At 47.4% G+C, this 27,583-nt stretch overlaps 1 protein-coding gene across 3 annotated transcripts in view; it reads right to left on the bottom strand.

Moving 5' to 3' along the window:
- The window catches only part of KIDINS220 (kinase D interacting substrate 220), a 1,022,767-nt gene that overhangs the window by 376,436 nt on the left and 618,748 nt on the right, over positions 1-27,583 (bottom strand). For all 3 annotated transcript variants that reach the window (XM_078647833.1, XM_078647835.1, XM_078647834.1), the window contains exon 22: positions 3,013-3,175. In XM_078647833.1, coding sequence (XP_078503959.1) covers positions 3,013-3,175 — 163 coding nt within the window. The remainder of the gene's footprint in view (positions 1-3,012; positions 3,176-27,583) is intronic.

The following is a 27,583-nucleotide window of genomic DNA, read 5'->3' as shown; positions in this document are numbered from 1 at the left end:
ACAGAAAGTGGTCATTTAGGGGGTGTAGACACCCATGGGGTAAGTAGCCCATTGGCTACTACCTTACACACCCCTTTGCGCCTCTAGGTTCAGCATTTAGGCAGACCCACTCACACCAGGAACTCAGATTTGTCTACTGGGAACAGAAGGAGAAAGAAGAGCCAAAAACACAAGAACTGTGGACCGGCCCTGGATTTGGCGCAAAACCCTGCCAGCCTGCTGATGCCAAGACAATTACAAAGACGCAACTTGACATGCAGCCTGTGAATCCTTCTAAAGCCTTTGAGGGATGTCAGCACTTCACCAACCAGTCAGCATCTCCCTTGAAGTGGAGGAGCCACTTCCTTGCAGTCTGCAGGCACCGAGCCACATCTGCCTGGTAAACTGTTCTGCTGACTATACAAAGAATCGTTTGCAAGGGCACCTATGAAGTCAATTTTTCCCCCATAGGTTAACATTACCTCTTACAAGGGTTATGCCTCAAATCTGACAGCTGTGATTTTCTACAGTTTTTCCTGAAAAAACTCAATAAATTCTGAAATACTTATCTGATTCCGATGATCTTGGGGTCTAAAATTATATTAAAAATCGATGTTATTTTTCTAAATTGGTCGTGAGTTTCTTCTTGAGCATGTGTCTCATTTATTGACTCTGCGTACAACTAGTGCTTAATACTACCCTCTGATAAGTCTAAACTGTTCACATACACTACCATAAAGAGAGCATTTGGGATTATTAATTTAAGAACTGTAAGCCAATAAAGGTAATCTGGACTTTCCACAGTGTACCTTATTTTGGCGCAAGACATAAAAAGACAACTTCTTACGCTAGCATCTATGGCTATAAAAGCTGTGGTTAAACACAGAGGTGGAAAACTGCTACACACGCACACGGACACTCAAATCTGTACTCCACACACACACACTCACAAATATGTACACATTAATATTCACTTTCCCGCCACCAAATAAAATCAAGCCCTGGTGTCCAATCCCACCACCTCCTCTAAGCTACAGCACACAGTTTGGTTTCTGGCAGGAGCCTGTAATGAAAATATTAAGATATTCTGATCAGCTCAGTACTCAAGACTTTCCTTATGTTCTAAACCCTACTGGACAGAGCCAATGAGGACATATGCACTACAGGAACCTAGTGGTGGTTTGTACTGGTAAGCACCCCACTTGTTTCTTACAGACTGGATCTGCCTGAGACCAATAGTGATGAATTGGGGAAAAGACAGCTGTACAACCAGAGGGCTACTAACAACCAATGTAATTTGCCTAGAAAAAGACACATAGGGCAGGGGTAAGTCCTTTGAATAGGGTGCCTTGCTTTCACACTGGACACTTAAGACCATAAGACTGTGCCTGGTTTCCAGGTTCCTACCAGCCTCTTACCTCTCTACTTCCTCAAAATAAAACTGACTGTTTCCTCCAGTTTGGATCCACATAGCTCCCTATGAGCTAAAGGCTGCTTATAAGAAGCCTTACAATGTGCTTTACTGGCCAAACATCTTTGAATAACAATTTATTTTCCTGCCACAAGAAGGGGGTACTATATCTAGAGGTTGGGAATAGGGGAAAGTTAAGCTAAGGAAGTATGGGTTCTTCTAAATCAATATTTAACTTCCCCAACAGCTGGACCTCTTAAAACAAAGACCCTGTACAACACTGTGATGCTTTTCTGCTAGATTTGCTTTAAGCAAATAACATCAAAATAGATAAACACATACAAAAAAGCCTTTCAGGAAGCTTAGCAGGCAGAAGCATCCCAGAAGGCCGCATAGGTTTTTCACCTGACATTTTTTACCTACATCAGGCAATCTGCACTTTCTCTACCCTGCAACTTCCTACCACCACGAACCTCCAAAACAATCTACTAAGTAAAGCAAGACAAAACTCCTTAGAAGCCACATGGGTTGATCATGTGAACCTGCTGCCTACACCAACCAATCGGCTCCCTTCCTGCAATGTTTAAAAAATGCCTCATCAGTACACAACGGGGGCAGAAGCAACTCAGAAGAATGTGCCAATTGGTCAGGCTACCCCTATTGTCCAAACTGTATTCCCCACACTTATGGTAAGTGTGCCCATTCCCATTTGTGCAATCAGTGAGATTTATTGTTATTTCTTTTTTAGCAAATCGGTTTCTCAGTGTAGATAATATTTAGCCGAACATCCAATACTTCAGCTCTTGGTATAGATATAATTACAATGACTACTAATTATCTGTAGACACAACAAAACTCATTTGGGTGGAACATCCTTTACAGACACTACTGCTTGCCTGAAGAAGATACAGCCACGGAATGTCTGAGCTACTGATCAAGACCTGACACGTAAGGAATTGTTGGAAATAATAACAGGGCCTTCTATACTCAGTCCATAGGATACACATATTCTATTTGAATCTACAACAACCAAGCCTAGTGAAGCGCTGTTTGTGCCTTCATGATATGACAAAAAATAAGACGCAAACACTGTAACTGCAGAAAAGAACACTATATTATTTGTATTTTTAATCTTTCATGCCATGCAAGACAGTGATGAAACCGAATGTTAACTGCTCTCTGTATGGAAAAAAACACACCTCAATACTATACATGAGCGAACAAGATCAGTAGTCTTCTTATGTATTAGAATAGTCATGAAACAAATACAATTGCTTTCCTAATTCTGCTAACAGGTAGTGGTGATGCACAGACAGGGAAATATAAAAGAAAACTAGCAATTCTGAAATCTTGATAATTAGTAAAGAGGGAAATGTCCACCTTGGAAACCTCAGAACACTTTTCTACCTGATTAAACATAAGTGCCTTGTCAAATGTATCATTGTTAACACAATGGTACACATTTAAAACTTGAGTGGCTAACATCTTGAAAAATCAAAGAACATTCAAGAAAAAGATATTACAAAGAATGCGACTGACAATTAAAACTTAGAGTTAATAATAATGCATATTAAGAGTTTGAAGTGGAACATGGTGTAAACTGGTCAACTAATTCGGCCTACCTCTCATAGATGGTTTTTAAGGTCGACTGATCTGGAACACCCTCTGTCTCTTCAAGATACAAGATGATCCATGATGTTCGGTAAGGCCATTGCTCTGTTAAATTGATCCAAGAGGCTAGTCGATCCCAATTAAAACTGATCTGATTGGCTCTCAGAAGGCGTCCTGATGAAAATGAAGTAGGACAGTATGGTTCACAAATTCTCTTTAAGGCTATTATTTACAAAATGCCATGCATGTATTCAACGCTGTATGTTCTGTTATGAAATCAATGCACAGCAGAGTACAACCAACTCAGAACATGAAAACAAAGTGAAGAGTTGCAAATAAAAGGCTTGAATGAATGGAGTCAGTAACATATTCGACACAAGTAATGATACAGTCTCATAATATGTAGCACTGGCCCATTCAGGTTTACAATTCTAGGGCTGTCTCACAAGGGCTTGATCTCTACCAAATCATGACCATCTAGATTGTTAAGCTGTACAAAAAGGTATAGGACTAGCAGAAAAACCCAAACATCCGGTAGTCTGCTTGGTTTCCTAGAGAACTTCTTATATGTGCTGTACTTTGCATCCTAACGGTCTTTCAAGAACTACAAGCATGTTTAATATTTTTTAATATATCAAGCAAAAAATCAGATAATCTCATCTAAGAATAGTATCCCATCATAGAAGCCAAGGCCATCTCCCATCCAACAGAAACCACAAGACTAGTATTGATAAAAGAATGTGCAATGATTAATTAAAATTTTAAAGCATTTTCCTGGACCTCAGGTATATGATTTTTTGCCTTGTCGACTGCCTACCACAATGCACTAGTATTTAGCCAAATTAGTGACCACATTACCAGACATTAATGCTAAAAACACAAAGGCAGAACTCCTTTATGACATTGCATTATCCTTTTCTCTGAGTGTCAAGAACGTAAGAGAGCAATTGGGTGATGTGTAAAATAAAAGGAATCCTCGCCACAGGCATATGATTCCTTAGAATAGTCCTGGAAATAACTGGAACTGAAGCGGACTTCTTCAAAATGCAGGCAATGGGATTCCTAACATCCCCAGCAAAGAGAATCATTCCTTCTTTAATTGTGCAAAATGTGAGTCATCCTTTCATAAAGAGCACATTCTTCTATAGTAGAAGGCTTCAATTGTAAAGCTAAGAAAGGTTTCAAACTGTAATCATTTGATAGAGTATTGGTAAAATCTCACGGAAAAGCATCTGGAAAAGTGTTTAAGCTAGTTGCTCCATACCTCTGAACACTCTCTATAAATAATCAACCTGGCTTCGGAAAAAATACTACCACAATCTTTTACTTGGGGACTAGTTATTTAGTTATAAATCCATTTATTATTGTTTTTGAAAAGACAATGCAAATATCACATTGACATTACACATTTAAAATCAAATGAATACATAACCACCATACAAACATTTACCAATAAATAACCAACAAAATTATGTCATTTGCATTAGCCGCCATTGGGGGTAAGAGGTGCATAAAGTTCAACATGATTAAACATTAGGCATTGTACATTACAGTTCACTATCCATTGTTGGAACAAGAAAAATCAAGCATGATCCTCAGTCTGCCCCATCCGATAAATTGCTTATTAAAACTGGCACAGCTCTGCATGTGCATATGTCCTGTATAAAGTTTCAATCTCTTGTTGCCTTTCATGCTCTCTAGCTAGCTGACAACTACCTCTGCTTGAGCACACTTGAACATTTTCCTTTTGTGTGACACCTGCAAGGGGACTGGAGGCTTGTATCCCCAGCAGAAGTTTGTTGAGCATCTTTTGCATCTGTTGGGGACAGCTACGTGACACCAGGCTAAGTTCCAGAGAAATTACATGAACTTTTATCCTTAACAAAAACATTCTTGATTTCTGCTGTCTTTAGAATCCTTTTATTTAATCCCCTGGAACAGTGACTATCGTTCTCCCACTCCATTCTTCAGTATTTTTCTGGGTAGCCTCAATGTCCTATACACACACAGCATTCTTGCATCTAAGTCATAAAACTGTCTTCAGCAATACATAATTAATTCTCAGATTTGCCGTTGTGAGTCATAGAATTAAGATCACATGTACCATAAGCCACCCTGGCTAATAGACAATGTATTGGTCCAAACACACCAAAGAGCTCCTGAGTTCTATTAACTTAGTGCTAAAGAAGCAAGCACATAGAAAATGTTGTGAGGTATAGAAAACTGCCTTAACACTGCAACGGTAAGAACCCAACCATAATGGAGCAAGAGCAATGAAACGAGAACAACAGATAAAAGGTCAGTAAACTTTGGGCGAAACCACAACGAAGTACATTCCTGCTAAACACAAATTCAGTTTCAAAAGAATAGAGTTTGATGAGGGATCAGGAAATTGCACACTGGATGGAACCTTAGCTATCCATCTGACCATCTACAAATACAACAAGGGTATGGTCCTAAAACTTGTTGGCAGGTTTCTGGGCATTTTGATTTAAAAAGTTAGGCAAAATGAAAACTAAGTCTAGTGTAAAATGCTATAGAGAATTAGATGATCCTGTTTCTTGCACAAATTTAAATATCTCTGTTTGACATTTGGGTACATCTGAAATCTTAACATTATGTTGAGTGATATGACTTTGAATAGACAAAGCCATTATTCAAAAAATATTGTCGTAACCAACGTAAAGCATAACAGAAAGGATGATCACTGACAGACAACATTTATCCTGTGAATAGTGTGTACAGAGATTAGACAAGTCTGAGTAAGCCTCACCTGAGCACCGCAAACAAAGAATAGAACTGGGTAAACAGAAATAAGTCGGCAACTGTTTTTAAAATGCCAGGAAATCAGAGATTTTGCACAGAATATTCTTCCATACTCAGTCTATGTAGAGGGTTTCACTGGCCACAGACAAAGGCAGTTTTACATGGTAAGGATGATTTGCCAGACAAGGAGGAAAAACACTTACACAATTAACCACAACTACTGTACAAGAGAAATATGACCCTGATAGTCAAAACTTTAATGTCCACATGGATTACTTGTGTATCACACCAACTGTAAGAAATTGGGTAGTTGGCTGACTGGGGTGCGAGCCCTGGTCAAGCAGCACCCCCAATTCATGTCCAGGTGAGGCACAAGCCAACCCCAAATGAACTTGTACTCATCCCTCTGTGCAGTTTGGTTTGCGGGGGGTGTTGGAGTGTTAATTTTAATTAGATTAGAAAAAACATTAACTTACTTTAGCCGCCCCATCCAGTCCTGTGTCATCTCTGCTCCTCGCAGCCACTGGAAGCAAGCAGGCAGCCTCCCTCCCCTCCCCTAAGCCAATCGTAACGCTGCAATGGCAGCGTGGTGATTGGCTAGGACCCCGACCGCACTGGGTCTACGGTGAGGCCCCCTTTCTCCAGGCAGGCTACATGCAGTCTACATGGAGAAAATGGCAGAGTGCGCATAATGAGTTTGGTCGGTCCCAGAAGGCCGACCAAACAGTCAGGGCCTGCAACATAGGGCTAGCCACTCCTCCCCTGCCCTGTTGCTGGACCGGCCACCCGCCCGACCCCCAACCAAACCCTTCTGCTTTCTCGCAGTGCGAGAAGCAGGAACATAAAATGGTTTACCATTTTATGTTACTGCTTCTCACATTGCAAGAAAGCAAGTGGGGCGACGCTCCTCCGCCCACATGGAAGAACCGCCCCTGGGCAAGGCCTCAATGTGAAGGCCTGCACTGTTGTCGAGGATTTCGTCAACATGGCTTGCGATGCAAAGCCAAGCATCGGGGATGCAGGGCGCAGTTGGGATGATGCGTCGGTTAAGAGGAGCTGCGAGGCTGCAATGAGGAATCTGGAGTCACCGTTGAAGCTGACATCAACGAGGGATGTGAGGGCCTGTGCTGAAAATGCATCAAGCAGTGGCAATTCCGATGCAGTGATGCGGATCTTTACGACGGGTCCAATCCATGCACTAGCGCCGCTGCGTCAGTTCTGCTTAGGTTTGCACCCCGCAGCAGATGCGATGTGTCGGTTTCACTGGATCCACAGATGTTGGCAGAACACCTTAAGCCCACTTCCAAGGGTCCACTTGGCAGGGTATACTCACAGATGGGGAACAGCCATTACAACGCGGTTTTTACCACGCGTTGCTATTACACCGCATGTGTTACAACGCATGCGATGTTACAACACGTGCTAAAAACCACGTATACCATTACATCGCATGTGCTTTTACAACGCATGTGATGTAATGTGTAATGGCGGCGGCAGCTATCCAAGTCGTTGTGAGGAAACTTAGGCTGCTTCCTCACAACGACCTGCACCAAGCAGGAAGGAGGAAGCAGGAAGCAGGAGCAGAGACGGCGACGCTGGAGAGGAGAGTGTTAAGGGGGTTTGAGCGTGAGGTGGGGCTTACTTTTGTATGGTTTAGGGTGGTGTAAAAGTAGTGTTCTAATGTTTGTGTGTGGTTTTAGTGTGTTTTTTTGTAGTGTAGTGTAGTGTAGTGTTGTAGTGTTTGTTTAGCGTAGTGTATTAGGGTTTAGGGTACTGTTGTAGTGATTTAGGTTTTAGGGTAGTGTAGTAGTGTTTGTGTATGTAGTGTTTTAGGGTAGTGTAGTGTTTTAGGTTTTACTGTAGTGTGTTCGTGTTTAGTGTAGTGTTGTAGTGTTTTACGGTTTAGGGTAGTGTAGGGGTGGGAGTAGTGTGGGTAGTGTTGTAGTGTAGTAGTGTTTTAGGGTTTAGGGTAGTGTAGGGGTGAGAGTAGTGTGGGTAGTGGTTTAGGGTAGGGTAGGGTAGTAGTGTTTTAGGGTTAGGGGTAGTGTAGGGGTGGGAGTAGTGTGGGTAGTGTTGTAATGTCATAGTGTTTTAGGGTTTAGGGTAGTGTACGGGTGGGAGTAGTGTGGGTAGTGTTGTAGTGTAGTAGTTTTTTAGGGTTTAGAGTAGTGTATGGGTGGAATTAGTGTGGGTAGTGGTTTAGGGTAGGGTACTAGTGTTTTAGGGTTAGGGGTAGTGTAGGGTGGGAGTAGTGTGGGTAGTTTTGTAGTGTTTGAGGGTTTAGGGTAGTGTATGGGTGGGAGTAGTATGGGAAGTGTTGTAGTGTTTTAGGGTTTAGGGTAGTGTAGGGGTGGGAGTAGTGTGGGTAGTGTAGTAGTGGTTTAGGGTTAGTGTAGGGGTGTGGTATTACTATGCGATATAATGACATACACATCCCTCACAGATGGCTGAGTGCAGGTGCAAGGTGGTTGGAAGTCTGTTGTGTCCCTGAAGCTTCAGATCAGAAGGCCTGCCAAGTATCCCTTAAACCGTACCGTAACCAAAACTGGGTCTGGGCTCACGGGCAATAAGGACAAGCCTCACTTACAACGAAAACCAAAACGAGCACCAATATTGCCACCTAATTTCTACAGGGGCCAAAAGATGACCACGCAACCTATTGATGTAAACAGTAAGTCTCGAGACAAATATTTTAGTCCAGAATAAATATCCCTTACAGTCACTCTGAGTTCTGGGTACAAGAGATGCAGGTCCAGTCCTTCTCACCCAGGCAAGAGGGCAGCAAATAGCAGGTCAGCAAAGAAGGGCAGCAAAACAGGGAAGCAGTACTTCTGAGCAGCAGTCCAGCACAGTGGCAGTTTTGTAGTGTAGTTCCTATATTCCCAATAGGTTCTGCGCATTGGAATAACATATACTATAGTTTAGACGTAGGACTGAGGTCGACTAGGTCTCTATCGTATATATTAGATTTAATTGTGAGTGCCAGTTAGCTCAGAGATCACTAGAAACTTTCTCGAAATCACAAGAAGGGATTCGTTTTTGACAACCGCATAAACATGACAACTTTGTTTCCCAAGAATAAGAAATCAATCTCTAGAGTCGCGGAAACAATAGATAACTATTTTACTCAGTCAATCGGGCATGCTTCGTTTCACCAGAGGTGCTGAGAAAATAGAGACACAAGCGTTTTCAATAAAAAAGTATTTTCTTTCTCAAGCATAAGAAATGTACTGCTACAATCATAATACTGGTTATAAAGTACAAGGCATATAATACGAAAAGTATTATAAAGTAGTACTGTAAAAGCATGTATGGTTTCTAAGCCGTAAATTGCCTAAAACATATAAAATACATACAGTGATAAAATAATGACTAAAAGTACTCAACTGGTGCTTCTAAAATACGCCTACCCCGGTGTACCTAACCTAAGTCTAGTACGAAGGAAGAAGTAAGTGAGGAGTAGCTTAAGTTTAGTATGTCTCTGCCAAGAGTCTGTCCAAGAATTCTCTAAGGGTCTAATCAGCGCCGTACCTTGGTTTAGAATGAAGGAGGTCTTGTATCAATCAATCACTGTATTTTTTAAAGCGCGTTACATACCCGTGAGGGTCTCAAGGCGCTACTGATCAAAGAGCCAAGTCTTGAGAAGTCTTCTGAAGGCCAGCAGGTACTGGGTCTTTCGTAGGCTGGTATGGAGAGTGTTCCAGGTCTTGGCGGCGAGGTAGGAGAAAGATCTGCCGCCGGCGGTGGCTTTCCGGATAAGAGGAACTGTGGCGAGGTCGACATATCATCGCCACAGTCTCAGGACTCGATTTCCCAGCAACCCGCAAGGGTAGCCTGGAAACACTGGAGCTGGATTTCTCGGAAGGAGAAAAGACAGCGTCTCTCAGTGCGTCAGCTGGAGGGTCGGCTTCCTTCGGCGTTTGCTGCTGCAGGGCGTCGGGCAAGTAGTAAGTCGATCTGCTCCAAACCACTGTGTGTTTGTCTGAGCAAATCTAGGCATATTTATACTTTGAAGGTGCAGAGTTTGACGTGTGATTGGACTTAATAACGTCATCAAAGACTCAGTTCTTCGAAAAGTCCATGATTTCCTAGATAAATTAGTATTCAGGCAAGGGGAAGTCCCTAGCAGCTGAAGGCGGGTTTCTCTAAGAAATGATTGTTGATTCTTGGAATTTAGTGGAAGTAGCCATGCAGTATTTGGGCTGCATAGGCTCACTCTAAATATGGTAATGATTTCTATGCCTATATAAGGATCGAACAATCTATACCTATATAAGGGCATGAATCGGGAAAAATCACACTAGAGTCCTAGATTCATTTACAACACCCACTCCACGATTTTAAGTTCAATACAACTAAACGTAGAAGCACTGACATATCTAAAGCTAGTGTTTACAATCCCACCCAAAATACAATATACACATTTTATTTGAAATGGCTTGTTTAAATGTAAGAAGTACAGAACACACATTTCTCTATAGATATGAAGCATAGTACACATTCTATCATTGGTAAAATACAAAATTACATTCATGAAAACGTCTCTGAAGGGGGCGTGGCTAGCCAGCCAACTTGGCAGACGTGCCAGTGTAGAGCTCCGTTCTGAACAACCCCTAATTATCCTACATTTACCCTACCGGAGATTCCCCTCAGAGCCTGTACCGGGCGGTGCTGGTGTGGGACTGTGGCGGGAACTTGCCGGACTGACCTGTGCCTGGCTGAGACGAAGCGCGACAGTGAGGCGGCCCGAGGCGGAGGGCTGTGTGGTGGGACCGGCGGCCATTACAGGAGCGGGGTGAGATCCCGGGCTGCCGCGCGCTGATCCGTGCCCCCGGCGGGCTGTGGAGCCTGTGGAGGAGCTGGCGCTGTCTGGCGGAGTAGCGGGCGGAGTGGCTGCCGTGGCGATGAGGGCCGTGAACCAAGAAACGAAGGTGCGTGGTGGCTTCCGGGGCCAGTGCGGATCGCGGCCTGGTGTCGCCTGGGGGCCTGCTGCTGGGACTGGGCTCGAGGCGGCTTTCAGAGGTCCCACCCGCTAGAGGTGTCGGAGACACGGCTGACAGGGCCCAGCGGAGTGAGGGACCCGGAGCGCACAGTGAGAGGTCCTGAGGCGCTGTGTTGTTTAGGGCGGGCGGCGCTACACTCCAGAAGGCGGGCACGGGGCTTGGTGGCCCTGATGTGGAGGTAACCGACACTTGAGACCGGAGAAGAGCGATCACCCCACGAGGCGATATCTACAAGACAGCGCTGTCCCAGACTGGAGGTGAGGTGTGGAGCCGGTGCTGGCGGCCCGGGCAGCTCCTGCAAAGCGGGTCTGTTGTGTGAAGTGGGACTGCTCTTGCACGCAAAGCCGCCATAGCTTGGGAGGCGCGGCCGCTGGGGGACACAGGAGGGCCGGTGGAGGACAGCGGCGGCTCCCCTGGGGTCCGGGGGCATCCGGGATTACTGCGTCCCTGCTTTGTGCGGACTTTTGGATGGTGTTTCCGTGAAGAGGGCTGCCTGTGACGCCCGGGCGGCCACACCGGGCTGGGATTCGGGTCTTGGACTGCTGCTCCGGGTGCTGGACGCCATTTTAGTGGCGGTGCGAGCGTCATCTTACCTCTCCTGCGCCTGGTACGCTATAGAACCCTGTGGGGGAGATCAGCAGGGGACCGCAGCCTGGAATGTGTGCTGCCTGACCTGGTAGTGCGGCGGGGGCTTCGGCTGCTGGGGCCGCCGACGATCTACTGTTGCCATTGCCTGCCCGTGGAGGTGCCTGAACTGTTGCTGCATAGGGTTTGCGCAGGAGCGCCATCATTGTGGGCAGCGGCGCGTGGTGGGCTGCTGCTGGGGCGCGCCGTGGACTGGCGCCGGCTAGCAGAGACGGTGGCTGGACAAACGCTGCTGCCCCCACTGGCCAGAGATTGCCCCTAGTCTGGACAGCGGCACCGCGACAGAAAGCGGCCCTCGGTGTTGCTAAGGGCTGACTAAGCGGCTGCATTTGTTATCCCTGGGCCGTGGCTGCTGGGACTAGGCCCTGGGCGCCATTTGTAGTCGGCCGTAGGCACGTCTCCGTGACCGCTGGTGTCATCACGCCTGCTGCTGCACCCAGGATGGCTGGCCCAGGCACATACTAGGCGAGGTGTCTGTGGACAGCCTTGTACAATCAGTTCCGTGAACAGGCCGCTGGATCCTGATATTACGAAGCTGGGCCCTGTGCTCCAGGGGGCTGTGGAAGGGCCATAGTAGCGGCTCATCAACGCGGGTCTGCCGCCGCGGGGAGGGGGCCCTGTAGGACTGGAGAGGTGTGCTCTGCCGAACTGTGCGGTGTTAGTTGGTTTCCCCCCGGAGGCACCCGTGGGGTGAGTGTGGTCTGCGGGAGCCTCACCCACGGGGACACTCAGACTGATTTGGACATCCCTCAAGTGGCGTCGTTGGGCACTGGCCTAGGGAGGCGTTTTCTCTGCAGGGGCCTGAAGTGGGGGGTTGCGCAGCAACTTGCGATGGGCAGGCTCAGGGATAAAACCCTGCAGAAACAGCAAGCTGTGGATGGACCGGGTCAACCACGTGGCTCCCAGGGTGACGGTCTGGGTCCGGCGGCGGCCCTCGCGGCCAAAATGGACTCCGTACTGACGGAGGTGGAACGCATTGGCACCACACTGGAGCAGACAAGGGCGTCGCTTGAGACCCGAATCGATAAGGTGATGTTGGACTTCACCTTACCTCACGCTGACCACCGCAAACTGGCGGATACAGTCACGGAGCAACGACAGTCGTTTCAGGAGTTGCAGCCGGTGGTGCAGCAGCACACCTCGGCGCTTCAGGACATCCTTGACAGGGTACACGTGCTGGAGGACCGTATGGAGGACACGGAGGGCCGCTCCCGCCACAACAATGTCCGCGTGGTTGGGCTCCCGGAAGGAGAAGAAGGGAGAGACCCGGAGAAATTCATTGAGTGCTGGTTGAGGGATCTCCTGCCCTCTGCGGTGTTGTCTCCGCACTTTGTTGTGGAGCGAGCGCATAGGGTGCCGGCGCAGAGGCCTAGCCCCGGTGCCCGGACTCGCCCGTTCCTTTTTAAACTGCTCAATTACCACGACCGGGATGTGGTGCTGCGAGAGACAAGGAAGCTGGACGATCTAACGGTGGGGAACTGTCGTATGATGTTCTTCCCCGACTACACGGCGACGGTGCAGAGACGGAGAAGCACCTACCTGGCGGTGAAGAAGCAGTTGTGGGAGCTGGGTCTTCCGTACTCCTTGTTGTTCCCTTCTCGGCTCAGAGTGATAACTAAAGATGGGGCCCGCTTCTTTGATGCGCCATCGGATGTATGGGACTGGCCGGAGGAGACAGGGCAATGGAAGGGAACGCGGCCTGATACCATGGAAGGGGAAGGTGAATGGCAGGTGCAAAAGTCGAGGAGGCGTAGGAAGCGAGGTGCCCGTCGCAGCCAGAACACCAGCCCAGCAGCTCCTAGCCTGGAGGAAAAGCGGCTCGAGAGACAGAGCCCTTGAAGCGGTCGTGAATCTGGGAGTAAGGCATGGCGTGAGCAGGCAGACTTCGCAGACGCGGAGTGACCCAGGCATCAGCAACCCGTCATCCCCTTCAACTGTACTCTCTGATCACGTAGCCATGCCAGTGGTAACGCCGCAGGCAGCGGATTTCCTCATGTGATGTGCTCCTGGGACAATGAGAAGTGGGAATCTTGCTGTTGGCCTGCTTACTGTTAGTGATATTTCTTTGCCCCAAATGTTGCTGAGAGCGCGTAAGGGAAGCTGTTGAGCCGCGTTTGCCTTTCTCACTGTATAGTTGCATGGCCGTGAATGCTTGCTGGGCTGCGGGGAGGAGGGGTGTCATGCCGGAGTCGCGACCAGCATGCGCTGACAGCTTACGCACGCAGGAGGGCTCTACTGCAGGGGGCACACACCGCTGCAGCGAAAATATGGGTATTAGATGCTCAGGGGCGCCTTCTGGGATCCCAAGTGGTAAGGGTTGGGGATGTGGCGCACTGGAACTGTCGGCAGCGCACAAACCCAAACTGCGCACACGCTGAGTTAAGCTCACTATGGTGGGATGGATCTTGTTACTGTTTGGACGTAAGTCTCACTGGGGGCTCGCTCTTCTTGTTCTATTGTTTGTGACCGTTCACATATATTGCAGCGCGATGGTCTTCCTACCCCTGCTGGTGCTCCCGGGAACCCCTGCGGGGCGCTCCGGTACACGTGCACATCGACCTGACACATGACACACACTAACATAGTGTCCTGGAACATCCACGGTATGCACACCCCCTCTCGCAGATACTCCGTGTTTTCCTACCTGCAGCGTCATGGGGTGGGGATAGCACTTCTCCAGGAGACACATATGACGCTGGTTGAGATAGAAAAACTGCGCAGGCGTTGGAGGGGTCAGATCTTTGGCACAACCTTCTCTGCACATGCACGCAGCACCCTGATCTGGGTGCGGGCGGGGGTCCCCTTCACATGTACAGATGTGCTGGTGGACCCTGCGGGCAGGTACACGTTGGCGCGGGGGCGACTGAATGGCCAGGAGCTGCTACTAGGCTCTCTCTATGCCCCGAACACAGAGCAACCTGCCTATCTGGAGAGTCTGAACCATATCCTCCATCCGTACGCTGGACTCCCTTGGCTGCTTGGGGGGGGACTTCAACATGATACTGGACACACACTTAGATAGGTCCTTTCCTCTCCTTCGAGCCACGACAGTGGCGTCCACTGCGCAAGCGTTCAGAGATTGGCTTGAGCACTGGGGGGTGTGTGACCTCTGGCGCGTGCAGCACCCCACAGGCAGAATCTACTCCTTCTACTCCCCAGTCCATGACCTCCACGTCCGCCTGGATAGAATAATTGGCACTCAGTCCTTGCTCCCACTCCTTGTCGAGACAGAATACTTAGTGAGAACACACTCGGACCACAACCCTCTTTGGTTTAAGATCAGTTGGGAGGCAGGCCGACCCCCCGTACCCACGTGGCGGCTGCAACCTGCTGCACTTGAAGATGCCGAGTTCCGGTCTTCCCTGGGTACGGCTATCCTGGCTTATTTCGAGAACAATAGAGGGACAGCAAGCAGCGCCCTGGTGGAGTGGAGGCGCACAAAGTGGCCTTTCGCGGGCATTGCTTGGGGGCCTTGTGGAACATCCGGAAAAAGCTGTCGGAATCTCTGGTGAATCTAGAGCTGGAGCTCCTAGGCTACGAAAGGGAGGGTGAAGGGGCGGGAGAGCATTTGTGTGCGCTCGGCGAACTGCGCACTCAGCATGCGTCACTCCTGGATCAGTTGCGTTGTCATAACTACGCGGCACACACGGCTAGGACGCATGCCAAGGCAGATAGAGCCGGTCGGTTGTTGGCCTGGCTGGTGCAGAGTGAAGGTCGTCACACCCCTATAGGCGCGCTGCGCACCGCGGAGGGAGTACTGGTGTACAAACAGAGAGAAATCCACCGCGCCTTGACTGACCACTATAAACAGCTCTATCAGTCTCGAGGCGTAGGCCCACAACACGCGCTGGACGCCCTCAACTTACCTGTGGCGTCGGAGGATCACAGGGGAGAGCTCAACGCTCCGCTCACTCTGGAAGAAGTGGGAGACGCAATCGGGGACATGGCGACTGGAAAGACCCTTGGGCCGGATGGCCTGCCCGCGGAGTACTACAGGGCAAACAGGGACACCCTGGCGCCCCTGCTCCTTCAGCTCTTTAACACGGACATTGATGAAGGCTCATTCCCACCGTCCATGCAGGAAGCGTTTCTAGTTTCCTTACCCAAACCGGATAGAGACCCCGCCACATTAGGCTCGTATAGGCCGCTGGCAATGCTGAACGCGGACTATAAAATCTTCGCGAAAATCCTCGCAGAGCGGCTTGCAGTAGTGGTCCCGCACCTAGTGCACCCTGACCAGAATGGGTTTGTGCCGGCAAGATCCACTTCCCTGAACCTCAGGAGGTTCTTTCGGGTGGCGGAGGGGGCAGCGAGGGACTGGCCCAGGGCAGGATGCCTGCTAATCGACTTAGAGAAGGTGTTCGACTGCCTGGAGTGGAGGTACCTAGCAGCGGTGCTCTCGCGCTATGAACTAGGCGAGGGCTTCTTACAGGCGATTCAGCTCCTCTACACGAACCCTCAAGTTCGAGTGCGGCTGGGTCCCTATATTTCTGAGTGAGTGACGATTGGCCGAGGCACCCGTCAGGGTTGCCCCCTGTCCCCGCTGTTATTCGCGTTAGCGGTGGAACCACTGGCGGAAATGTTGCGTCAGAATTTAGGAGCAGGAATCCCACTAGGGGATGCGACGCACCAGGTCTCGCTCTATGCAGGTGACCTGCTGGTGTTCGTAAGAGACGTGGCGCACATACCGGAGAGGCTAGCCCAGGTGTTGGAGCAGTTCGCAGTTGGTTCAGGGCTTAAGGTAAACGCGGGTAAGTCTTGTCTCTATGCCTTTAACGCGACAAAGGAGGACCCGGGGTACAGCCTTGGCGGCACGCGGGTACAGTGGAAAGCAGACATCTTCCGGTACCTCGGGATACAGGTCTATAGGCAGGCGGCTAACCTGTTTGACGGCAATCTGGGTAGGGCAGTGGCAGCGCTCAGGTCCCAGATACGTTTCTGGACTACTCTTCCGCTGACCACGACGGGCAGGGTGGCCCTGGCCAAAATGGTTATGCTCCCTAGACTCCTGTACTATTTTGTCAATCTACCTCTCTATGTGCCGCCTTCCTTCTTTTCTGCGCTCAACACGATGCTGCGGGACTTCCTGTGGGGAACGTCCCGACACCGGTTGGCGCTCGCAAAATTGTTTCTTCCGACTGATAGTGGCGGCCTAGCTGCTCCCTGTTTCGATCATTATTACCTAGCGGCGCAGCTCCAGTGGATCGCTAGATGGCTAGCAGACAGGGGTAGGGAAGACACCGCCACGGTGGAGTCGCAGTATTCCTTAGAGCGGATCACCCAGCTGTTCCATCCGTTGGCGGCGCCAGCAAGGCCTGTTCCGCTACTGCTGGCGGTAGCCTACAAGTGCTTTCGTAGAGCCCTTTACATCACCTGGAGGGTGCTTACATATGCGCCTGCGGTGCCACTAGAGGCTTTCCTTGGGGGTGCCGGAATCCTCGCGCGCCCATGTTGGATCATTGGAAAGAGGCAGACATACAGACTCTGGGAGACCTCTTCCAAGATGGCACGCTGGTACCGTATGAGATGCTGGTAGTGGACGACGGGCTTCCCCCTGGGGGGTTCCTGCTGCACCGGTCCCTAGTGGCAAAAATGATGGCCAAGTGGGGAGACATGACCTTGGAGCCTGCAACACATTTGACCATACAATATCTGCAAGTTATGGGGAGGGGCAGGCACCTGGTGCATTGGTTTGCGGGGTCATTGAGGATACACGCAGGGGTCAGTTTGTCTTCCCTTAGGGGTAAATGGGAGCACGATCTGGGCAGGGCATTGTCCGAAAGAGACTGGGGCAGAATCCTCCAAAGCCCAGTGCGCATTCCCAGAAATCTACGCTTCCGCCAAATACAACTCTATGTAGTACACAGGGCCTACCTTACACCTGCGCTCATAAATAAGTATTTCCACCGCGTGGACGCGTCCTGCCCCAAGTGCGGGGAGCTAGATGCGGGGCTCCTTCACTTCTCATGGACCTGCCCCAGGTTGGCCTCCTACTGGGGTGCAATAGGCGAGTTGCTCCGTAAGCGCACTGGACGCAACATACCCCTGGAGTGGCCGGAGTACATACTGCATCAATTTAAAAGACCGCCCAAAGATAAGGCATCCTCCTGCTTCTTGGACCTGGGGTTGGTGGTGGCCTCGTGCCTCATTACGAGGCGCTGGAAGGCGCAAGATCCACCAAGCGCGCAAGCGTGGGTCTCTTCCCTTCAGGCGTGGGCCAGGGCATAGTGGACGGCCAGACGCAGGGACGAAACGGTGGGCCTCCGGAGGGAACCCATGGCGGAGCGATGGGAGCGCATGCTTGATGCCTTGCAGAGGGATGAGAAGGCGGGAGGCGTGGGAGTGGTGGAGGATTGAATGGTGCTGCCGGGAGACGAGGGTGTGTCGCGGGATAAATCCCAGTTTGTTCAACTGCTTGATGGGCATCCTTGTGTGGTGGGGCATGTGGGCTCCGGGTGTGTAATACATTTGGGCTCTGGGGAGAGGAGCGTGTGTGGGGCGGGGGGGGCTGTCCTGTGGGGGGGAGGGAGGGGGACCAGTAGGCATTGATGTTTTTCCTGGAGCTGCAATTGTTTTCCGGTATTTTCCTTTACTGTTTGGTTTCAACTGTTACACTAAAGTCAATCTTGTATGCACTCATGGCCCCGGAAGGGTCCATCCTCACCCATGCTGATACACAGAGACTTAGCGAGTGGACAATTATGGACTTACTTTGGGGCGATGGCCCTGACAACTTGCGCCTGATCGGGGATGGGCGGGCAATCTCTCACCTCACTGCACATATTGCATTGTGTCCCTTGATTGTCAGTTACAAAGCCTGTAGTGTAGAAATGTGCCTGTTATCCCACCTTGTTGCGCCGCCAGCGAGAAAGTCCAATGCACTGTGATTGCTTTTCCTGTATTGTTTCTCTTACAAACTACGAAAAGTTGCTAATAAACAAAAAAAAATGAAAACGTCTCTGAAGTTTACAGAAAGGAAAAAAAAAATTATTTTCGAGACAATCCCAAAGCATAATATCTAAACTGTTTTTGTTCTGAAGATTTAGGCCAAATATTGTTATTTATGGGCTATAAAAAAGAAATCTTGTTCTCTAGGAATAGTTCTACTTTAAGCAGATTACTCTGTGCCGAAAGTTCTATTTTGGAAAAAGTTCAAATTGGTAGATGGTTTGTTTTGAAAAATGAAGGCCGAATTTCTGAGTTCAGGGAACGCTGTGTGAATTAGTCAACAGTTATTCTCGGTGTCAGGAGAAAACATCAGATCGTCTAGGCTGGCAAATAAACCGTCTACCGTAGTAGGTGAAAGTGGAACCACTTCAGTTAGCAGATCAAAAGTGCAGAAGTGTGGATCATCGCTGTCAGCGTTTGATGCATTAGCAATGTTCGCAGTAGGTGGTACCTGTATGCCTGTAGTGTCTCGTATCTCACCCTCAGTTAGACTTGCCGGTGAGACCTCAATGAATGCAGTCATCAGAATAGGCAGCCGTTGGGGGCAACACGATGCATGAGTCGTTACTGGACCTAGCAAAGCGTCAACATCCGATGGCAGTACTGATGGAAGTGTAAGACAAATGTCCAACACGCATTCCTGTCCGCAAAGCAGGCATCGTAGAACAGGTAAGATGCAATCTTGCCAGATTGGTCTGAACAATAGAAACCAGGTTGTGTTCAGATCTCTTAAACGTGCCAAGCCAAGAATCTGTGAAATTCTCTCATGATACCTCATGGCAAGGAGGCATTGTTCCATGGTAGTCTGGGTGTCGCTGGTGACCGGACTTGCCATATCAGAGCAGAAAGAATAAAAATAGAATTCTTGCTACGAGTCCCAAGATGAGAGGCCGGCTGCCGCACGAAATTTGGAAAAATGCCGAGGACTGCTGTAAATGGTGTTAACAGTCCCGAAAAAATCGTCTTAAATACATGTGCGATGCCACTGGAATCAGACATATTTAAGATTTTACTTAACATTTCTGCGAAATGTACTGGGCAGTTTGTTGATAATAATGCATGTATCTCTGCATAAGTCCTTGCAACTTGCAGATCATACGTTTCTCTAGACGAGGTCAGTGGCACATTTTTTTGTAAAAGAATAACTTTCATTCTGCTTAAAGTATCAATTCGTATAGAAGAGATATTCAGTGAAGGCCATAATGCCGTCCCCCTGTCTGTGTTCTGCGATGGATACAATACTTGCCTACAACAAGTGACCATGGACGAGACACTGACTAGATACGCTTTTCCTGGCAACATGCCACAGCAGCTGTGGTCGTTGAGCATAACGTAACTGCCATTGGATAGCTGCCTGAAAATTGGTTCTATCCCTGCGGAGGGTGTACCGTGCAGGTGGCAAGAGAGGTTATTTGCAGAACCTTCGCAGGCTCCGTGTAAATTAATACCTTGGCACAAAAGTGTACCACTTAGTGAGTTCTTACAATTTTTACCACTAAGGAATACCTCATTTCCGCCATTCCAACATTTGTGTGTGTAAGGTAAAGTCCAGTTAGACAATGTATTCTTTACCCAACCTTTCATACAGGCCCGCTGGTGTATGCTGTAGACAATACTGAAATCGGAAAATCGTCACTGGTATCGTGATGGTGCCATGTATTACCCATTCAATGACAGGCTTCTCAGAAACTGTCAATGGTAATCTTTCCAGTTTTGCAATGCTCAGCACCGTATAGTCTGCTCCTTTTTGTGCCAAAGAGACTTGTTTATCTGTAATGTTAAACACAGTAAACAATGACGTGGTTTTGATTAAACGCCATGGCACGTAGCCTGAACGGAGATTTTGCAACGTCCAGCCTAGCAGCATTATAGAACGTAATTGAGACTGGCCATGTTGTAACATTAGCAAGTCTTGCTCTATTATGTCAATTGCAGATGATACGATGCTGTCCAAAGAATAAATTCTGGCGGACAGAGTCGTTAACTCATTGTCCACTACAGAGAGACTTTTCTCTAAATTAATATGATCAATTTCTCGTATTCTTTCTGCAGTTTCCATTTGCATTGTTTTCCAAGCTTCGTTGTACGCAGAGTATATACCGGCGTATATGAAACATTTTTGACGTGGTTTGCGAGGCCCCATTAAGAAATCTCGCAAATCATTGCCTTCTTTAAGTAAAGATAAGTGTTGTTTGATTTCTGAAGTGTAGATTTCTGTAGCCACTCAAGACATAGCTTTCCTACACTATAAGTAGTTACTATCCCTGGATGTTGTCTCTGGGAGTATCTTGGATCTGGCGTATTCACTGTGAACCCTTGAGTTTTGTTCAGGAATCTATCTTGACAGTTATTCGTGTCAATGGGCCAGATTAACCATTTTTTCCAATCAGGATTAGTTCTGTTTTGTTTTAAAATATAGGGTACGTCTACCTCCTCTTCTGTAGTATCATCACTGTCAGATGTGGGCTTAGGTACAGACGGTTTGTTTAAATCTTTTATCTTAGCCAGGCCAAGACGAGATGTTTGTTGAATAGTGTCATTTAAAAACATTATTTGTTCTGGTATAATGCAGGCTCTGAACAGGGCTTCTAAACCTTGCACCTGCCAGTCTTTCGTGCCCCAGACAGTTTTTGTCTCAATTTTGTCTTTCCAAAAGTCAAAACCTAATGTAGACAGTTGAGCATAAAAGTTTGCAGAATAAATTTGTTTAGTATTGGTCAACATTGTTTTCATTCCTGTCTTATTTATATTTTTGAAATAAAACGTTTCTGGATTTGTAACATTAAACCCTGTGAAGTACGGAAACTTTTCAAAAAATGTTTTTGAGCTGCCTTTTGGGGCGGTGTAGGACAATGTTCCCATTGATTGTAAGTAAAAACATTCCAAGGTGTTGCAGATTTATGCAAATAATGGTGACCATAATGATTAAAACAATACATTTGTTCATAATCTGATGAACCTTCTAAGAGTTCATGTTCTGTAAATTTAGCTGACATTTCTAAGTCTGTCATCATGTTATTAACAGTTTCAAAGTCCCAATCATCAAAAAATGTGCTGGGTGAGACAAAGTCACTCAAAGAAACCTTAAACTGGTGTAGAATCTTCAGCAGCTCCACCGGGCCATAGATGTCATAATCAGTTCTGTCCCATGCTATACCACCAGGTATAGGAACGGCTGTGATGTTTACTGATGACAGGTCTCTTTTTTCATGATGAGATGATTTGTGCGGTTTCAGGAGCAAGTTGATTTTCTTACTTGCTGTGTCCATTGTACTGTATTTTCTATCTATCATCCTTCCCAAACTTAACACCAGTATGAGCTAGAGCAGGAGGAGAAGTACACCTAGCACAATCCAAAATTCAACCCATGGCGAAACCAGATATGTTTTTTCAAGTTGATGAAAGAGTTCTGTTATTTTTTCTTTGAAAGTTTTATTTGCTGGTTTTTCTTCAGGTTCACTGGGATCCTCAGAAAATGTATCAAAGTTGATGAAATAGCCAGAGGCAGTTCTGTCAATTGTTGGATTTGCATCAGGATTGTTATTAATCTTTGGAGTGGCTTCTTCCTTTGTCATATTTGTTTAGTCAGAGGCTACATCATTGTAGACGGGGGTTTCTTGACCAACTGTTATTTGGGTATCCAGAGGCACATGTTCCATGGCTTTGTTGCATTGTCCTTCTTTTCTTACTGCAGGTTTATCAAAGGTGATAAGTCTTTCAGTTTGAACCTCTTAGATTGTAGCAAGATTTGGTTGTCTGCTACATCTTGGGAGTCCACTGGGCCTACTACTTATTATCGGCCACATGATTGTGGTTTGACCAGGTCGATGGACACAACTCTGTTCTCCCTTTTACCAGCAAGGGGCGGTAGTACTACTGATCTTGTTCCTTGGATTGCCAAGATAGGTACTGCTTTTCTGTAAGAAGGCCCAAATTCCTTCTTTACCGCGATCTTTTCCCTGACTAGATCCCCAATCTTTGGAATCCAGACAGGTCTTGCTGGGACAGGTGGTTTTTCTTCAGTGGTCGTTGGCTTCTGTATCGTGTTACTCAGACGTCTTCTTGTTTCATTTAAGTCCTGTAAAACAGCCAAACCATCTTTGACATCAAAGGGTTTTTGTTCCACCACTGAAGTTTGACAATCGAGGTCTTTGATTATCATTCTAGTACCAAATAGTAATTCATATGGAGTAATTCCACCCAGAGAACTTCTTGGCAGATTGTTAAGACTACGTTGGCCACTTATTAGATGTTTGACCCACCCATCACCTGAACCTAATACCTTAGCTGTTATGGATTGCTTTATGTCACGGTTATTTCTTTCCACCAACAATCGCGCACGCTGCACTATAAGCTTGTTTACCCCCAGTTGCGGGCTGTGCTGATCCGTCTGTATAGATTATACATCCGTAGTTTTCTAGAGGCAGAATATCTGCCGGCAGAGGACATTCGTATCCGTATTGTAGGGATTCTTGTGTCTTTAAGCAGGGGTCAAAAACGTATTCAACGTCTGCTGCAGCAAGAGAATTAACACATTGTATCCAACTCGGATGTAAAGCCTTAGCATTGGGAATGCTTGCTTTTGTCACTGCCTCTAAGGCAGGTACACGTGTAACGATCATTATGCGTTTACCCTGTGCGAGGGCTCTCTCTTTTGCTACTTCAGTTTGAGCCGCTGTCAGAATTTTTCTGTAGAAGTGAATTTTATTTCAGCTTGTGTGTATAAGTGTGATTTGTATGCTATTGGTACCTTTTCACCTTCATTAACGGTCAGGTATGGGAATCCGCATCTCCCTGGGATGATTCGGATCACAAGATTGCGCGGATTATCGCGTGTTTCTAATTGTGTTTTCGCTAACATGTCTGTTTGCACTGAACGCAAAATTTCTGTATGGTTTTGAGTCCAATTTGTTGGTTTGAAATCAGGTTTGATTAGTTCGTAGAGAGGTTTAACCCTTTCTGCGTAATTCAGACCATAAGTTCCGCAGAAATTCAGGAAACCCAGAATTGACTGTAAGTTCTTCAGCGTCTTTGGAGGTTGGAGCAGCGCACATTTCTCCAGGAAGTTGGCTGCCAGGCTTTTGCCTTCACTTGAAAACTTGTATCCTAAGAATAGGACGTTGAGGTGGGCGATTCGTGATTTCTTAAAATTGAATTTGTACCCTTCAGAAGCGAACCAAAGTATTATGGTGTTCACTCTTTTCAAGTGCACGTCTAAATCATTGTCTGTAAGATAGATGTCATCAACATAAGATAATGCCTCATCATCATACATTTGTAGTAACTCCGTTACTCTGACTGAAAATAACCCTGGACTATTCTTGAATCCCTGGGGGAGACGGCAAAATTGTCACTGTGTCCCCATAATTGAGAAAGCAGTCAAATGCCTGCTCTCAGGTGCAATGTTTTGACAGAAAAACCCATTCGAAATATCTAATGTGGTTTTATATTTTTTACGCACAATGTTATTCATCAGTGCTGCACTATGTGTATTTTGTACTGCAAATGTTTTGCAACAGGAGTATAGATGTCTGTAATCCAAAACTAGACGATATGAATTGTCTGGTTTGGAGACAGCAAACAAAGGATTGTTCATTGACGAGGTGCATGTTTCAATCACCCCATGGTATTCAAGTTGATTTAAAATCTCCCTGAGTTGTTTTTTAGCTTCTTGCTTAACTGGATACTGCCTCTGTGCAGTAGGTTGATTTTGTAACTGGATTTTATGGTGAGGAGAGTCCTCATCCCATCCCACATGATTTTTATATAACGCTGGAGCCTGAGCTACTGCCCATTTTCTGGCATATGTATATTTTTTATGAATTGGAATATGATTTGAGAAGGCTGGCATAATTATCTCTTCGCCATGTGGGCACTCCCTGACAAATTCAGGTGGCCAGTCTCGTTCAGCTAGAAGAATGTCATAACCTTTAGAAAGCTTCTCCCAAAAGAGTGCTTTTATTTTTCCCCCTCCATCCGGAGTGTTACTTCATATAACTTGTGGGGTACGCTAACCCTGGTGTCGGCAGTTTCAACCTGAATGCATTCATTCAAGTCCACTGTCTCCAGATGATCCATCAGGATCTTGCGAGCTATGGTCACTTCTGCTGCGCCGTCTTGCATTGTTTGGGCCCACTCCCCGTTCTTGAGTTGTGTCCTCAAGATCCTCGGCATGTCTGATCTTTACACTTCTTTTTGGTGAATTGAGTTTTCTTATTTTTTGGAACGGGCTGTTTTTCTTCGGACTTCACGCGTTCCTCTTTTTGTTCTGATCGTCCTCTCCTCTCGGATTTCTGCGAGGAAGTCTGAAAGTACGAGAGGAACGAGTATCAGTATCTTGATATCTATCAGGTTTTCTTAAAGTATCCCTATTTCTAAGGTTATACCTTTTTTCAGAGGGCTCCCGTTGGGGAGACCTACCTCTGGACTGCGAATGCTTCTCTTTAGGAAGTGTTTGCTTAGTGTTTTCCCACTTCTTTTTAGGAGTGTGAGATCATTTTTAAAAAAAAACTTTTTCAGGATTTTCAGTTAGCTGGGTTTTAATGGTTTCCCACCCAAACTATCTCTACCTAGTTCTTCATATGATTTTTCAATAATTCTTGCAAGCTCATATGGTTGATCTGTTATATCTGTTTCTTTTAACTTCTGACGGATTGCCACAGATGCTGCTTCACCTTTGATGTTGGCTAATAGTATAGCCGAGACCTGTTTGAAATCTTTCAGGAATTTCATACCTAGATTCAAGGCCGGTTCTGGACCATATTCATTTTGAATCTGTCTCAGAACGTCTGGTATTACCGCCATAGACGGAACACCATGTGCTTTTGTGTAGATTGTAGCAAAGACTGTACCCCAAGTGTAAGGTGCTTTGGGCGGGCTCTGGCGGCTTCGGAGGTTGACGGAATCTGACCCTCTACGACGGAGCTCCGTGAAGTCGCAAGCCATGAGCTGTGAACTTCGTGTGAGTCTGAGCTGAGCAGGGCCGAACGATCTGCCATTTCAGCGTCGGAGCCAATGGGGGGAGCTCCTGCTTTGCAGGACACTCGGCGGTTCTGTGACTTTTGGTTTTCTCTCTGGATGCGCGGTGGGGAGACCCTGCTGGAGTGCCCTACTGAAACAGCATTTTCGAAGCATAAGTTTGGATCCTGGGACCCTGTATAGATCAAATATTGGAAATTTTTTGGGTGTGACTTTGGGTTCCCTGGATGTTTTGGTGCCCGGTCTCTGTGGAATTTGGCACAGTGATGGAACCTGTTAGAACCTGAGACGGAGGTTGGGGGTAGTTGAGCGATTGCATCGCTTTTAGCCGTTTTATTGCGTCGTAGCGCGCTGATTACAAGCGCTTTTAAACTTGTGCTGCATTGGTGTAAGTTGCGTTGATTGCTAGCGCCGGTAATATCCCCCATCATTGCTGCTTTAATTTAATTTTGTTTTAACTTGATTCTGCGCTGACTGCTAGCGCGTTAGTATTTTGCCACTCGCTGCCATTACCTGTCCGTGTTTACGTGCTCTGTGCACCTTTTTCTCCTTTCATTTCCTACACCTGAGGCGGAAGCCGGGTGTTTTCTGGATCTATCGATTCCTGCTATCGATTCCTGCTGATTCTTCTTGCATTCCTCTGTCCGGTGGCATTGTATTGCGCTACACTACTTCCTGTTCCCATACCTGTACGGCAGACTAAGGGCCGCAGGGGCATTGTGGGACATGTAGGCTAGTAGACTGCATATACCACCAGCGGCCATCATAGGAGGAGCCAGGCACGCTGGTCGGCGGTCCAGTGGGCGGGCTTCCTCACTTCCCCTGCTCAGCTATATAATTGAGCTGAAGTTCACCCCGGGCTGTTAATACATCCCTGCTAGAACCTGAGACGGAGGTTGGGGGTAGTCGAGCGATTGTATCGCTTTTAGCCGTTTTATTGCGTCGAAGTGCGCTGATCACAAGCGCTTTTTAAACTTGTGCTGCATTGGTGTAAGCGGCGTTGATTGCTAGCGCCGGTAATATTCCCCCATCATTGCTGCTTTAATTGAATTTTGTTTTAGCTTAACTCTGCGCTGATTGCTAGCGTGTTAGTATTTCGCCACTCGCTGCCCTTACCTGTCCGTGTTTACGTGCTCTGAGCACCTTTCTTTCCTTTCATTTCCTACACCTGAGGCAGAAGCCGGGTGTTTTCTGGATCTATCAACTCCTGCTATCAATTCCTGCTGATCCTTCTTGCACTCCTCTGTCCGGTGGTATTGTATTGCGCTACACTACCTCCTGTTCCCATACCTGTACGGCAGACTAAGTGCCGCAGGGGCATTGTGGGATGTGTAGGCTTGTAGGCTGCATACACCACCAGCGGTCATCATAGGAGGAGCTAGGCACGCTGGTCGGTGGTCCAGTGGGGCGGCCTTCCTCACTTCCCCTGCTCAGCTATTTAACTAGAGGCTTTCTTCTCTGCGCAGCGGACGCGTTAAGCGGGCGCCTTCTTCGCGCTGAAGAGTTGCCTAAGAGAAGCCAGTCCGCGCCCAGCCACGCCTATAACCAAGTTTTCTGGTAAAATGGCCAGGAATTTAATCACGTATAACTCCGTTGCTCTGCATAAGTTAAGAAAGGTCCCTAACCCCAAATGCCTGTACCGCACCCGCCCCTTAGATGCTTCACGTAAGTGCGCATATTGTAATTGGAAACTACCAGGAAAAACCTTAAAGAGAATCCCCACCCACAGGACATGGAAGATGTTCCTTCTCAATTGTAGATCACTACCCAAACATCACACCGAGCTGGCCCTTCTAATAGAGGAGTACAACCCTGATGTACTCTTCCTGACGGAGACTTGGCTCCATTTAGAAGCTGATCCAGCCACTGTATGGGCAACCCCACAAGGATACACAATCAAGAGACTCGATCGTAATAAGGGTAGAGGAGGTGGTCTGGCCATCATTTAAAGAGAAAGATTTAAATGCCGTCTGACACCTACAGCTATACCAGCCTGTGAAAGCCTGTTGTTTTCATTAGAGCTATCTTCTACAGATTTCTTCACGGGTCTTTTCATCTACCGACCACCCGGATTGTCAGGTCAATTTACCTCAATCTTAGCAGACTTAGCTGCTAACTTAGCAATTACATCGGCTAACTTCACCGTCTTGGGTGACCTAAACCTTCATTTAGACGATCAACTTGACTCCGCAGCCAACAGCCTTCGGCTGAGCCTTTGAGCAATTGACCTGATTCAAAAGGG

Source organism: Lissotriton helveticus, chromosome 6, assembly GCF_964261635.1.
Source record: "Lissotriton helveticus chromosome 6, aLisHel1.1, whole genome shotgun sequence".
Lineage (NCBI taxonomy): Eukaryota > Metazoa > Chordata > Amphibia > Caudata > Salamandridae > Lissotriton > Lissotriton helveticus.
This window is presented reverse-complemented; position numbering and strand designations above follow the sequence as displayed.